Source organism: Apteryx mantelli, chromosome 16, assembly GCF_036417845.1.
Source record: "Apteryx mantelli isolate bAptMan1 chromosome 16, bAptMan1.hap1, whole genome shotgun sequence".
Taxonomy (NCBI): Eukaryota; Metazoa; Chordata; class Aves; order Apterygiformes; family Apterygidae; genus Apteryx; species Apteryx mantelli.
This window is the reverse complement of record NC_089993.1, coordinates 17,623,014-17,635,322: the sequence shown is the minus strand read 5'-3', so window position 1 is coordinate 17,635,322 and position 12,309 is coordinate 17,623,014. Positions and strand designations below refer to the sequence as shown.

The following is a 12,309-nucleotide window of genomic DNA, read 5'->3' as shown; positions in this document are numbered from 1 at the left end:
CTGAGAGCTCCCAACTTTCTCTCCTGCTGGAGACAGTCACTGGCAATCCACCTGCAATTAGCTGGTGACCTGGAAAGTCACCTCGCTGAGCTGCTTGTGGAATCAAGCCACGGCCTGGAATTACTGATGTCCTTGGTGAAGGAGACTGTTGCAGTTCTTGGGATTTAGCCCTGAAGGGTCTCCTTGTTCAGTAGTCTCCTAGTCTAGCGAGGGAGCACTTTTTCATGACCTGGCAGCCCGCTGCATTACAGAGAGATGTTCCCTTGTCAGAGGGGTCCCATTCGCTCTTTAGAGGGCGTGTGCTGCTTCAGGAGAGGTGCAGGCTCTGTGCATGCAAATGGCCTGGGAAATCCCGTGGCATTCAAATAGAATTGCCTCCTTGTGCAAGTCCCCTCCAAGCATGCAAAGCGTCAGCTTAAAAATGGTCTGAGGTGTCAGTTCATGGTTTGGATTGTGGGTATCATCTGTGCTAGGAGGAGAAGTCCTGGTCTTTGAAGTTGGTCTTTGCAGAGGGATTACTGACCTGGAGCCTGCTGTGACTTGCATCAAACCCATCTGTAATCTGCTTTAGTAGGCCTTACTGTATTAGGCTGTATTGAGTATTCAAAATCACTTGCAGCGGTAGAGAGAGCAGTTTACCTAAGCATACCAAGTGCTCTAACCACTGTAGTCCAGGTGGGCTTTAGTCATGCTGATAAAGAGATGTCTGGGCTGTATCAGTGGAGAGAAGTGACCCCAGGGTTTCCAGGGGCAAAAATCACCAAGTCAGTCTGGCCGTGAACAATAAGAGATGTTGCCTTATGTAGAGCAAAATGACTTGATGCTAGCACTAGATTTGTTTGTTTGCCCTCCTGGACCTGGATAGCATGGTATGTGCTTGCCTTCTTTGGGCTAAAACAGTTGTATATTAGTCATAAAATGATCAAAGTCTGCTCTGACATGACTCAAGTTGGAACCGAACCCACCTTCTCATGGAGGTTGTCATGAGTGTCATGAGATATGTCAGTGTTTGGTGTGGCAGTTCGTTTACTTCCTCCTTTATGGTCTATCTGATGTCTTACTGCCATCCTGTATTAAACCTCTGTGTCTTATCTATAGTGCCACATTGCTTATTTGCTTGGTGGATGGTGAGTTTGAGCGCAGCTCCTCTTATGAACTGCTGTGAGCCTAGTTTCTCCTGGGAAGGTTCTTTAACCTATCTCAGTTCCCAGCTCATACCTGAGGTTAGCAACTGCTGCATGGTCCACACATGCCCCAGGGCTGGCGGGAACCTGCAGCTGGTCCTAACACAGGGTGCTCCAGCCAATCTGCTCTTGCTGAGACATGCAGGCATCAGCCAAGAGTATGAGCAGCACCTTGGCCGCAACTGGTCCTGCATTGGCCATCTTTGCATCTCTAATTTGTGTTGCTTCTAGGAGGCTCAGCCCAGACTCTGGGCAGGGTTTTTACTCTGCTTACTGGCCCTGCTGTTGATTTTATATACATTTGCTTTGGAAATTCAGGTCTTCTCCACCCTGGTTTCTGCTTTCCCTGATGACTGCAAATGTGGTAGGTTGGTAGACGTCCCAGATGTCAAACAAGTCAGTCCTGACTGAAGAGCCTCTGAATTTAATTTGTCATTACCTTCTATTTAACTGAAACACATAACAAACACAACAGGTACAGATGCTTTTATTGAGGCTCTCGCTCAGCTAAAGGCTCGGAGGGTTTTTCTCTCTATCTCCAGATCCTTCTCACAGGCCTAGAAGCAAAATAGGTAACTCAAGACTTGAGGCACTTGATAATTCTAAGCTAAATGCCCAACACACCCCTAATTTTGAGTCCTCGTTCATGGCCTTAAACGACAACAATCAAGCAGGAAGAAAGCAGCAACCTATTCATCTTCCTTTACGGGTCATCTTTAAAGAACACTTTCTATGAATAATGAAATTCCCAAAGTCTACACATAACTCTAGAAATTCCAGCACTCCGGTCCTGTCTGTACTTGAGATTTGGGATCAGGAGCTAATAATAGCAATGCCAAGCCAGCTGCACCCTATGGAGGTTGCTATTTGCAATGCTGAGCTCACAGCAGCTCCTGAAGAGCTCTGCAAGGTCCTCTGTGCACCAACGAAGCTAAGCACTACACCTCACACCTGCAGCCAAAGCTGATTCGGCCTAGTTAGAGCCCAGATTTACAATCATTACATAGGAGAGCAGTGAATGTGAGGCCAGCTGGTTTATATTGTGGGTTTTCCAGGTGGGGTGGAGGCACTGAGGAACCCATGGCCCCCTTGTTAGCATTAACCAAATCAGGGCTCACGTGTGTCATGCCTCCCACATCCCAGCTCCTTCCAGGCTAGGAGGCCACCAAGAACAGGGAGAGGATTATTTTCCCAACGCTTCCAACGCCGCCGGCGTCGCTCAGCCAGGTGAGTCAACACTGCGCCCGGCTTCCCGCCGCACCTCCGAGGCCCCATTTACATTTTCGGAGCCGACTCAGGGCTTGGTGGGGTGTTGGGTGCTTGCGAGCAGCCCTGCCGACCGGGGCTGAGGAGGAACCGGTCCGCCGACCGCTCTGGGGCTCGACAGCCAGGAGCCGCCTGCAGCTGGGGAGGCCACTCGCCCCATCTGCCCCCGCTCCCCAAAGCCTCCACGCTCGCGGCTGTGAGGCAGATGTGGTGGAGAGCCGCCACCGCCGATCGACAGCCGGGAGGGGACGGTGTTTCGGGTCGAGGGCCGGCCTGGGAGGGACGGGGAGAGCAGGGCAGCCGGATCCCCAACATGGACCCCGCCGCTCCCAAGATGGCGGCGCCGGCCCGCCACGCCGCTCTCAAGATGGCGCCGAGGAGCGGCCGGAACCCGCGCTCTCCTTCCCGTCCTCCGCGCACGCGGGCCGGGGCCACGCTCAAGATGGAGGCGCGGGGCGGCCGAGGAGGACGCGGAGGAGTGGCGAGCCGCGGAAGCCGGGTCATGGCAGCGCCGGAAGAGCCGTGCGGCAGCCGGGCCGGCGGGGAGCCGGGCCGGGAGGCGGCTGGTTTGAGCGGCGCCCGGGGGCGGCGGCGGGCCCGCGGTGCCGCCGCCATGTTCCGCTGTGGAGAGGTGAGGCCGGGCCGCGGCGGAAGGGGGGGGGAGCCGTGGCGGGCCGTTAGCGGGGGCTGCGCGAGGGCTCGTCGCCCTCCTCGGGCTTCCCCTGAGCGGGGCGGGGGCAGCGCGGCCCCGCTCGGGGGTGGCGGGGCCGGAGCGGGCCCCAGCGGGGCCGTGAGGCGGCGCCGAGGGCGGCTGGGCTGGGGGGCGGCGGCGCTCTCCCCGCGGGGCCCGGTGGCCGCTCTCTGGCGCGGCCCAAAATAACCCTCCCGCCCTCGCCTGGGATCCCCCTTTAGGGCTTCTGAAAGGGTTGGGACACCGGGTCAAATCGCCCTTTGTGGGGGGGGGGGGGCGTTGCATTAATGTCGATCTGAGCTTTATTAAAGACAGGGCGAAAGTGGCAGCAGCCCCCGACGCCACCAGCGTCGCTCCCGCCGCCTCGGCGAGGTGGGGTTGCCCGGAGCCGGGCCTGCTTCCCGCACCCCGCGTGACGGTGATGTCCTCGGGGACACGGGTGCCGTGTCGCTTGTGTTCCCCGCGGGGCTGCAGCCGCGGCGAGCCCAGCGTGCCCACGGTGGCGGGGCTGCTGCGCGCGGTGTCGAAGGAGGGGAGCGTCAAGCGAGGAAGAAGAAGGGGGCCCCCCTGCTCTAGAGGGGACATAACCGTGGATCTACGCTGTTTCGAATGGTTAAGGTGTAAACACGTGGCAGGAGACCTATGGGTGCTCTGAAGCTGGACTGCAGTTCTGTTACTTCGTATATACACGGATGTATGCATGTAACCTTTCAAAAGACTAAAGGTTATTTAAATAGATTGTGCTTAGAGGGAAGAAGGAGAGAGAATGTTGTGTTATGTTGTGAAAGAAGCGGGGAAAGTCACTTTCCCAGTTACAAAGTAAGCAACAAAAGTGGTTTAAATGTAAGCAGTTTTTTCTCATTTTAATGTGATCCATAGCAAAAGAGTACTGTGGCTTTGTGCATAGTTTTGCACTACCTCAGTGTTGTTTTCTAAGGGAAAGGGTTTTTTTGGCTTCTCCATGCAGACAGAAGTACTTCATGATTCAAATGGTTCCATTTCCATTTTGCCTCACTTTATAAATCATTCCAAGTCTCAAGGTATCTGTTTTCTCATGAGCTTTGCTGAAGTTTGAGATAGTAGCTTTTCTCTTTCTTTTTTTTTCCCCCCCCCCAGGAGATCGTAAGTGGGGAGAGTGAGGAAGAAAGTAGTGGTGTCAACTTGATGGAGTTTTCTGATGAGATCCTTTTGCACATCCTAAGCTACGTCCCTTGCACAGACCTTGTCCTGAATGTCAGGAGAACCTGCAGAAAACTTGCAACGCTCTGCCTTGACAAGAGTCTAACCCATACAGTTTTGCTTCAGAAAGACTACAAGGTGGGGAGAGTAGCTTGCTTCTTCTGTTAGCTCTGAAGACAAATCTGACTCTGAAAAAGTTCCGAGGAGTAGAACTTTTCTATGTGTCTCCATAAATGTGCTGCTCTTGAACTCTGAAAGCAAATAAACAATAAAAATGTTTTTATAAAAGCATTTGTTTTCCAGAATGCTTTGTTAGAAGAGCTCTCTGTTCCCTTAGTTATATAAAATGCCATCAGTGAAAACTGTCTTCTTCTAGTTTCTGGAAGCTAAAATGAAAGTAAAATCTGACTTTTCATTTATAGCTGCCTTTGACTGTGGTTGTGTAAAGCTAATGTTTTCTCAAAACTTTTTTTCCCCGTGTTGTACAAAAAAATCTGTATGAACAGAAAAGTTTGCGCCTGTTGCTGTCAGGCATGCAGTTAGCTAAGCCAGAAAATATATATCTGTTGTAACAAAAATAAAACTAGGGAATGAAGAGTGATAAGTTTTTGAGGACTGTATCACCAAGTGCAGGCAAAGGGAAGCCTCTTTCCTTCATTTCCAAAGAAGGAATTGGATGAAGGAGAATGGAAACATTCTTCTTTCAATATGAGTTTCCATAGATAGCTATTGCTATATGTCTGCTGAAATAGCTTTGCCATTAGAAAATGGAGATTGTCCTCCATTCCTCTGTCACTTGCTGAACAGATTCAGCCTCACAGTCAGTATTGTGGAACTGCACAAACTGAGAAGCTAAAGGAAATATAGCCTTAAGAGTCCAAAGCATGTCAAATTAAGCCAGCTATCGGCTGTATAATAATTCTTAGACTGTGCTAGTGTCTTGAGACATTTGGATGAGCCACGTAATCTGGATGCTAACCACTGTTATCTCCATCTTCAGATAGGAAACTGAGTCAGTACACGCTACTACCATATATCTCATTGAATCTGGTTTTGTTTAAGTACAGGTAAACAAAGACAAAGTGAAGCAGCTGATGAGGGATATCGGAAAAGAGATTTACCAGCTGAACATGGCTGGGTGCTACTGGCTGCCCAGCTCCTCTATTGATCATATAACACGATGCAAGAACCTGGTAAAACTGAACTTGTCTGGGTGCCACCTCACCTCTCTCCACCTCTCAAAGACACTGTCCATGCTCCAGCACCTGCGCTCCCTGGCAATAGACGTCAATCCGGGTTTCGATGCTGGTCAACTAAGCAGCGAGTGTAAAGCCACTCTTAGCCGTGTCTTGGAACTGAAGCAAACCCTTTACACTCCATCGTACGGTGTTGTTCCGTGCTGCACTAGCCTTGAGAAACTGCTGCTTTATTTTGAGATCCTTGATCGCTCGCGAGAAGGTTTTATGCTTTCTGGGCAACTAATGGTAGGTGAGAGCAATGTGCCCCATTACCAGAACCTTCGTGTCTTCTACGCTAGGCTGGCTCCTGGCTACGTTAATCAGGAGGTGGTGAGGCTGTACTTGGCTGTGCTGAGTGATCGGACGCCTGAGAACCTTCATGCCTTCCTCATTTCTGCCCCTGGTAGTTTTGCAGAGACGGGAGCCACTAAAAACCTTCTGGACTCCATGGCTCGAAATGTGCGTCTGGATGCTTTGCAATTGCCTAAAGCCTGGATTAATGGCTCTGGCCTCCTGCAACACTTGAAGTTCAACAACCCTTTCTACTTCAGCTTTAGCCGATGCACCTTATCCGGTGGTCAGTTGATCCAGAGGGTTATGAATGGTGGGAAGGATCTTAAAAGCTTGACCAGTTTGAATCTCAGTGGCTGTATTCATTGTCTGGCTCCGGAATCCTTGTTTCGAAAAGCAGAGGATGACATTGACAGTAGCATTCTGGAAAGTCTGGTAGTGTCCTGCTGCAACCTGAGACACCTCAACCTCTCTGCAGCTCACCATCACAGCTCAAAAAACATAGGGAATCATTTGTGCCAGCTTCTGGCCAGACTAAAGCACCTACTCTCATTAGCACTACCAGTCTGCTCCATCTCAGATGTTGCTGCAAACATGGAAAAGCCTCCCATGCAGTCTAATGTGACGCCCCAAACATTAGGAAAGAAAGTCTGGATTGGGATACAGACATATTCAAATCAGAAGCCACAGTCTTCAGTATTCTGGGCTTTGATGGGAAGCCTTCCATTTCTGGAAAACTTGGAAATAATTGGGTCCAGTTTTTCCTCTGCCATGCCCCGCAACGAGCCAGCAATTCGGAACTCGTTGCCCCCTTGTGTCCGGGCACAAAGTGTGGGGGATTCGGAGGTAGCTGCCATTGGCCAATTGACTTATTTGCAAAGCCTCACCTTAGCACAGCTGCCAAATATCCTTACTGGCTCTGGGCTTGTTAGTATTGGATTGCAGTGCCAGCATTTGCGGACTCTTTCGTTGGCCAACCTGGGCATGATGGGGAACGTGGTCTATATGTCTGCTCTTATGGACATGCTGAAACACTGCAAGTGTTTGAGAGATCTCAGGTGAGGGGTTGTCACCGAACATCTCCATTTTGTTTGTGGACTTCTAGAAATCTAGTATGTGGTTGGTTGTGGCTAGCATAAAAATATCAAGTGTTTGTGTTCTGGTCAAAAGTAGCTGCAACAGCTTGAAAATTGAGTATTTTCCTTTCTGAGTTATGGAGAATGGGTCTCATGCTGTCCTCGAGGGCTCAGGCTATGCCCTTTAACCACTGTTTTAAGAGTATAAAGTCTTTATGCTGCAGCTGCCTTCCTTTTAGCTAAGGAAGAGTGGACACGACTTGTCTGGTGAGCTAACGGCCTGCCAGGGCAGGGTTAAACACTATATGCCTTTCATGACTTTTTGGCTTTGTATATGCTTAGATCTCTGGAAAACTTCCAGGGAGGAAGACACTCCTAGGGTATCTAGTTAATGTAGAGATCTCTTCAAGTTTCCCACTGTGATATTTTTCTACCTTTGGTTTGTATTGAAGTTTTGCCTTTTTGTTTTTTGTGGTTTTTTTTTTTTCTTTTCTTAATAATATATTGAAAACATTCCAAACTTAGAGTTCTTCTGTTGGTGCTCCTTTTTTGGTAGGACCTAAATATTTTTGCTTCTTCAAATAAGTTTTTGAATGTCCCTGTGTGCATAAAGAAACTTCAAAGTATCTGAAATATGCTTACTAAAGTAAAGAGCATGGTTTCCTTGCTACAGTCCATATGAACTCTGCAAATGTTATTACTTTAGAGAGATGCTTTTTTTTTTCTTTTTAAAGCAGCTTCTGTTGGTGAAATTGCTAGACCTGACTGCTCTGTTGTCCTCCTCGGTTCACAAAACAAGTGTACAATGCACAACAGCAGTAAAAGCAAGGCCAGGCTCTCAGGGAATACTCATGTGATTGCAGAGACAGTTATAGTGTGACAAAAAGTTACTGCTCTTCAGCTGAGGCTGGCGTTTGTGTGCGTCTTCCTAATCCAGTGCAGTAGTGAAGGGAAACAGAGCCTTTGTAACAGGCAAGGAGCATATGGGTCTCATAGAAGGGGTGGCAGCTGTTGGAGATGGACTTGCTTGATGGCTTGAGTCACGTGAATGCATCTCTACCCTTCAAGAGATTAAACACCCGTGGGAGTACGGAGATCTGCGGAAACGGGTTTTGATGTGTGCTGCTGTGTCGCTCAGTTTAGGCCCTGTAGTTTCCTGAGATTTTGAAATGGAGGCCAAATGCGAGGCAGTGTAGAAGACAAGCAAGTCTTCTCGCAGTGACAGCTATGCATTGCAATGTAAGATGTCTTTTTTTTTCTTTTTTGAGTAAAGTCCAGGAAGGTTTTATGTAGGCTTAAAAGGTTTTGAATGTTTAGTACTTCCTCCTGATAGTGCAGTTTCCTTTCCATTTAACTAATTCTCTGCTTCTTTTACCCTTTTGTCCTCTCCCCGTGAAGGATTTTTCTCTAGGCTTAGAAATTACTTGTAGATGATATTCCAAAGCAACATTGTCATCTAGCGAGTGAAAGGAGGTACTGCAAGTGCGGTTCTCCTGCCACCTCCACGGAGATTGACCGAGAAACCTGCTGTGAGAAGGCAGGAGCTTCTGTGCTTTTTCATCTAAGCTTATTATGGACCAATAAAATCGTAGAAAAATTAGAGAGGCTTCCCATTTCCTTAATGTTCATTTTAAGCTATTACTGAAAGTGCTAGTGGGCTGTTATGTTCTTCTGCCGTTGTTACCTGACCAGCAGTCTCAGATTGGGACTTTAAGCCACAGTTTGTCAATTAATAAGATTAAATTGCTGAGATACCCCCACATACTACAAAAGCCTGTGTAGCGATTATCCAGCTCAGGTTGGGACTGCCAGCGTGTTATTACCTAGTGGATTAACTGTCTTGGAGCTCTTGGCCTTGCTGACCCAGTGACTGAGATTCCCGAGTACTCTGAGGTCCTGTAGTAAATCTGCATTAAGCAGACATGCTCTCCTGGTGAGACCGTCCCCGAGCAGGTTCTGCTCCCACAGAACGATTCGTGTGAGGGAGCAATCCAGTTAGGCTGCTGGTTGAAACACGGACCCCTCATTGGCCGTGTGTGGCTTCACTGAGCTGTTTTGTGGTCTTCTGGGTCATGATGCCAGACTGCATAGCAATAATAGAAAATCCCGAGTCTGTTCTCTGGGCCTAGTGTTTAAGGTAAAGCTTGGGTTGATGATGGTTCTTGCTGTGGGAGAGCAGTAGCTTTGATTTTTTTCCCATCCTTTTTCCTCTGACCAGGGAGGGCTGATTGTGGTTGCTCTGGCTCAAAGGCGTGAGTTCTGCATCACCCTGTGTGCGTCATGAATTTTTCATGCCTGCTTCTGTCTAGGCAGTACACTGAATATGACTGGTTTGATCAGTGTTTGGTGCACTGGAGCAGTAACTCCCCAATTCGCATCAGCTGCTCGGTGGATGCCAGGTAGCAGAAGCTAGGCTGTTCTTGTTGTAAGAACAGGATGGACCTACTGGTCAAATTTAAGGCCCATCTTGCCAATGTGCTATCGTGGAAAACTGGCAAAAACAGGGTTACTCTCTGGCAATGCCCTGTGGGCTCTGGAATTCTGCAGTTTAGGGTCTTTCTGCGTTGGCATTGTATTTGTGTCTCTCCTCCAGATTGCATAGCTCAAGGGTAGCTAGCAAGCAAGAGGCCTGAGCTTGCAAAGTCGTGTTTGTCCTGCCATACTGCTGACGCATGCACATAGAAGGGTATCGCGTGTGTAAGTGAAACAGGTGGTGGGAGAAACTGGTTGCTCCATCTGCCAAACCCCCTTGAATGTTCTGTCTTCCCTCCGCTTTGAAAGCGGCTTAAGCATGAATTGCCCATTGACTTGTTTTTGTTTATTCTTGCAGGCTAGAACAGCCGTACTTCAGTGCGGGCGCCCAGTTCTTCCAGGCACTGAGTCATTGCTCTTCTCTCCAGCGGCTTTGCATCGTCTCCCGGAGTGGGACTCTGCAGTCTGACGCAGTGATGTCATTCATGGCCAACTGCCTTGAGGTCATCATGTGCCACATGTTTATGGGAGAATCTCTTACCGTTTGCAAAAATCTCCAGCAGTCTATTGTCCGGAGGTGAGTGCGGAAAGGGGTTGATGGGGGATTTCTGGAGCTGCTCGAGATTTATCTCCATTTCCTTGCCTGCCAAGGTTTATATGGCTTGGAGCACTCGTTCCAAGAAGCTAATAGGTACTGTGTAACTGCTTGGCACATGAGCTAGCCTCTTATTTTAATAAGAGTCAATAAGTGAAATATTTGGAGGTATTATATGAATTTTTGATTCCATTCCCACCCATGTTCTCTGCAGTTCTGTCAGGCCTGAGCTGAAGTTCTGGATGTACGGCTCCATCATAAATCAAACGGCAATTTTGTGTAAACAAAACATCTGGCGACATTTTAAGTACTGAGAGGTTTGACCTTGAAGCTTTCCTCCTTTCCCACAAGTGACTAAGATAATTCTGTCCTCTAATCACTTGTAAATGTCACTTACTGATAATCCCCCAGCAGTGCAACTCAAAGCCTTTAAAGGGTTGTTGTGAAGGGTTTTTGGGGGGGGGCTGGGAGGGGGGAATGGTACAAACTGCCTTTGCACGTTTGGCAGTTCTTAAATGCATCTTGCCTGGCCCCTTGCAGTGTTCTGCAGCTCACATGGTGGGAAGCATTTGTGTGTGAGCCGTGAACTGCATTTGAAAAGAGAGCTTTTAATTACTCTTGGCATTTTGAAATCTTCTAATAGTGGCAGTCATCTTACAAAATATTTCCTGTGCAACAGACTTTCCATTATTATTATTTTTTTCTGTAAGGCATTTTCTCCACCTTCAGTCTGTTTTCTTTGTCACCTACTGTTGCTTTCCCCTGTTAAGCTCTAATAAAAATTTCAAATCGCATGGCATTATTACTGCATCCTAAAGGGTGCTCCTCCCCCCAGCCTTTCTCCAGCTTCAAACTGACTTATTAGACTTGGCTTGTTTCCTAGAATCAAATCCAGAAGAGCCTATGACTATATTAGCTACCTATCAAACTGCACACGAGATTGTTTGTTACTGCCTCCAGAAGACCTGTGTTCTTTTGGGCTAGTGATTGTTGGACACATCTAAGTGAATTCCTTGTGATGCGTCAAGGACGACTTGGGTTTGTTTTTTTGCCGGGCTTCATATCTGCGAAAGCATTCCTTGGTCTGATGCAGTTGTGCTTTGAAGATCCTTAGAAAGAAGTAAGCATCCGCAGTTCACTTTTTTTTTTTTTATTCTGCCCTCCTGTCTGAGATGCCATTGCAGCACTGGCCAAAATTTTAACATCCTTTTACTGGACAGAAATATGTTATTCTGCAGTCATCTTTTCCTCCTTTTCTTTGTCGTGTATGGATCCTAACTACATTCTGTACCTCTTAATAATTTAAACCCTGGGAACTTTCCAAAGAGCAGCTGATGCCTTGTGGAAATGTTAAAAGCTATTTTTATATTTAGCAACAATTCTGGCTGTCATATTATTTTTCTTCTTTTGTATTTTATTAATAGGGACGTTTGTATGAAAACAGGATTTTTTATTTTAATTTATTTTATTTTTTTAAGAGAGCATCTGCTTCCACTGCTAATTCTGCACCTGAAGTCATAATCCTCTATGACATGGTAATTGGTGGCTCTGGAAACGATTTTGATGTCACGTAAGATTATGACTTCAGGAGGAGGATGAGCAGTGGGAGCAGATGCTCTCCTAAGCAACAAAGATCCTGTTCTCATGCAACTGTCTCTAGTAATAAAATGCAAGGAATGAAATACAGAAAATGATGTGTAAGCAAAGCCTGGAGTTTTCCATGAGCCATCAGCAAGCCTTTAACCATGTGACTTTTCCAGTGATCCCGTTCCTGTCCTTGCACAAATGTGCCTACAGATGGGGTCAGAAATTGACTTTCTCTTGACTGCATTTTATCTATTACTCCAAGGGCAAAGAGACATGCCGTAAAATCCCTGAGTGCATTTTCTTGCTGGCTAGATCATTGCTTAAACCTGTGGATGAGGGCTCAAGTTCACGCAGCATGGCTTCCTGTAAAAATGTGCTGCTAGCATGTCTTTAATCCAAGCCCTAAATTGTAAGAGCCTGTTGGGCAGCAGGTTTGAAGTTAGATATCCTGTGCCAGAATGAAAGAAGGTGATTTATCTTTTTTTGATTTGGAATTCGTACAGATGCTGAGTGCATGGGGAAAACGTGAAGAGCGGGTGGGAAGGCGGAAGCGCGAGCAGGGAGGGCAAAGCTGGAGCCTTCCTTTGTTTGCTCCCCTGCCTTTGAGCTGGGGGAATTGATCCGTATTCCTCCGGTCCCATTAAGGATTAGACTTCCTGGTTCAGGGCCAATTGAGATGACCTTTTTTAGGCTGAGAGCAGCCAAGGGATTGATGTTTTTGAACAGGGAG

General features: G+C 47.8%; 1 protein-coding gene across 6 annotated transcripts in view; it reads left to right on the top strand.

The window, feature by feature from the left end:
* Positions 1-2,886: 2,886 nt before the first annotated feature.
* FBXL18 (F-box and leucine rich repeat protein 18) overlaps positions 2,887-12,309 on the top strand; it is a 41,286-nt gene continuing 31,863 nt past the window's right edge. For 5 of the 6 annotated variants that reach the window (XM_067306614.1, XM_067306612.1, XM_067306610.1 and 2 more), the window contains exons 1-4: positions 2,887-3,081; positions 4,258-4,458; positions 5,388-6,907; positions 9,756-9,974. In XM_067306614.1, the coding sequence (XP_067162715.1) occupies positions 2,893-3,081; positions 4,258-4,458; positions 5,388-6,907; positions 9,756-9,974 (2,129 nt within the window). In that variant the 5' untranslated portion in view covers positions 2,887-2,892. Of the gene's footprint in view, positions 3,082-4,257; positions 4,459-5,382; positions 6,908-9,755; positions 9,975-12,309 lie in introns of those variants that run through there. The other variant, XM_067306615.1, reaches the window with a different exon arrangement.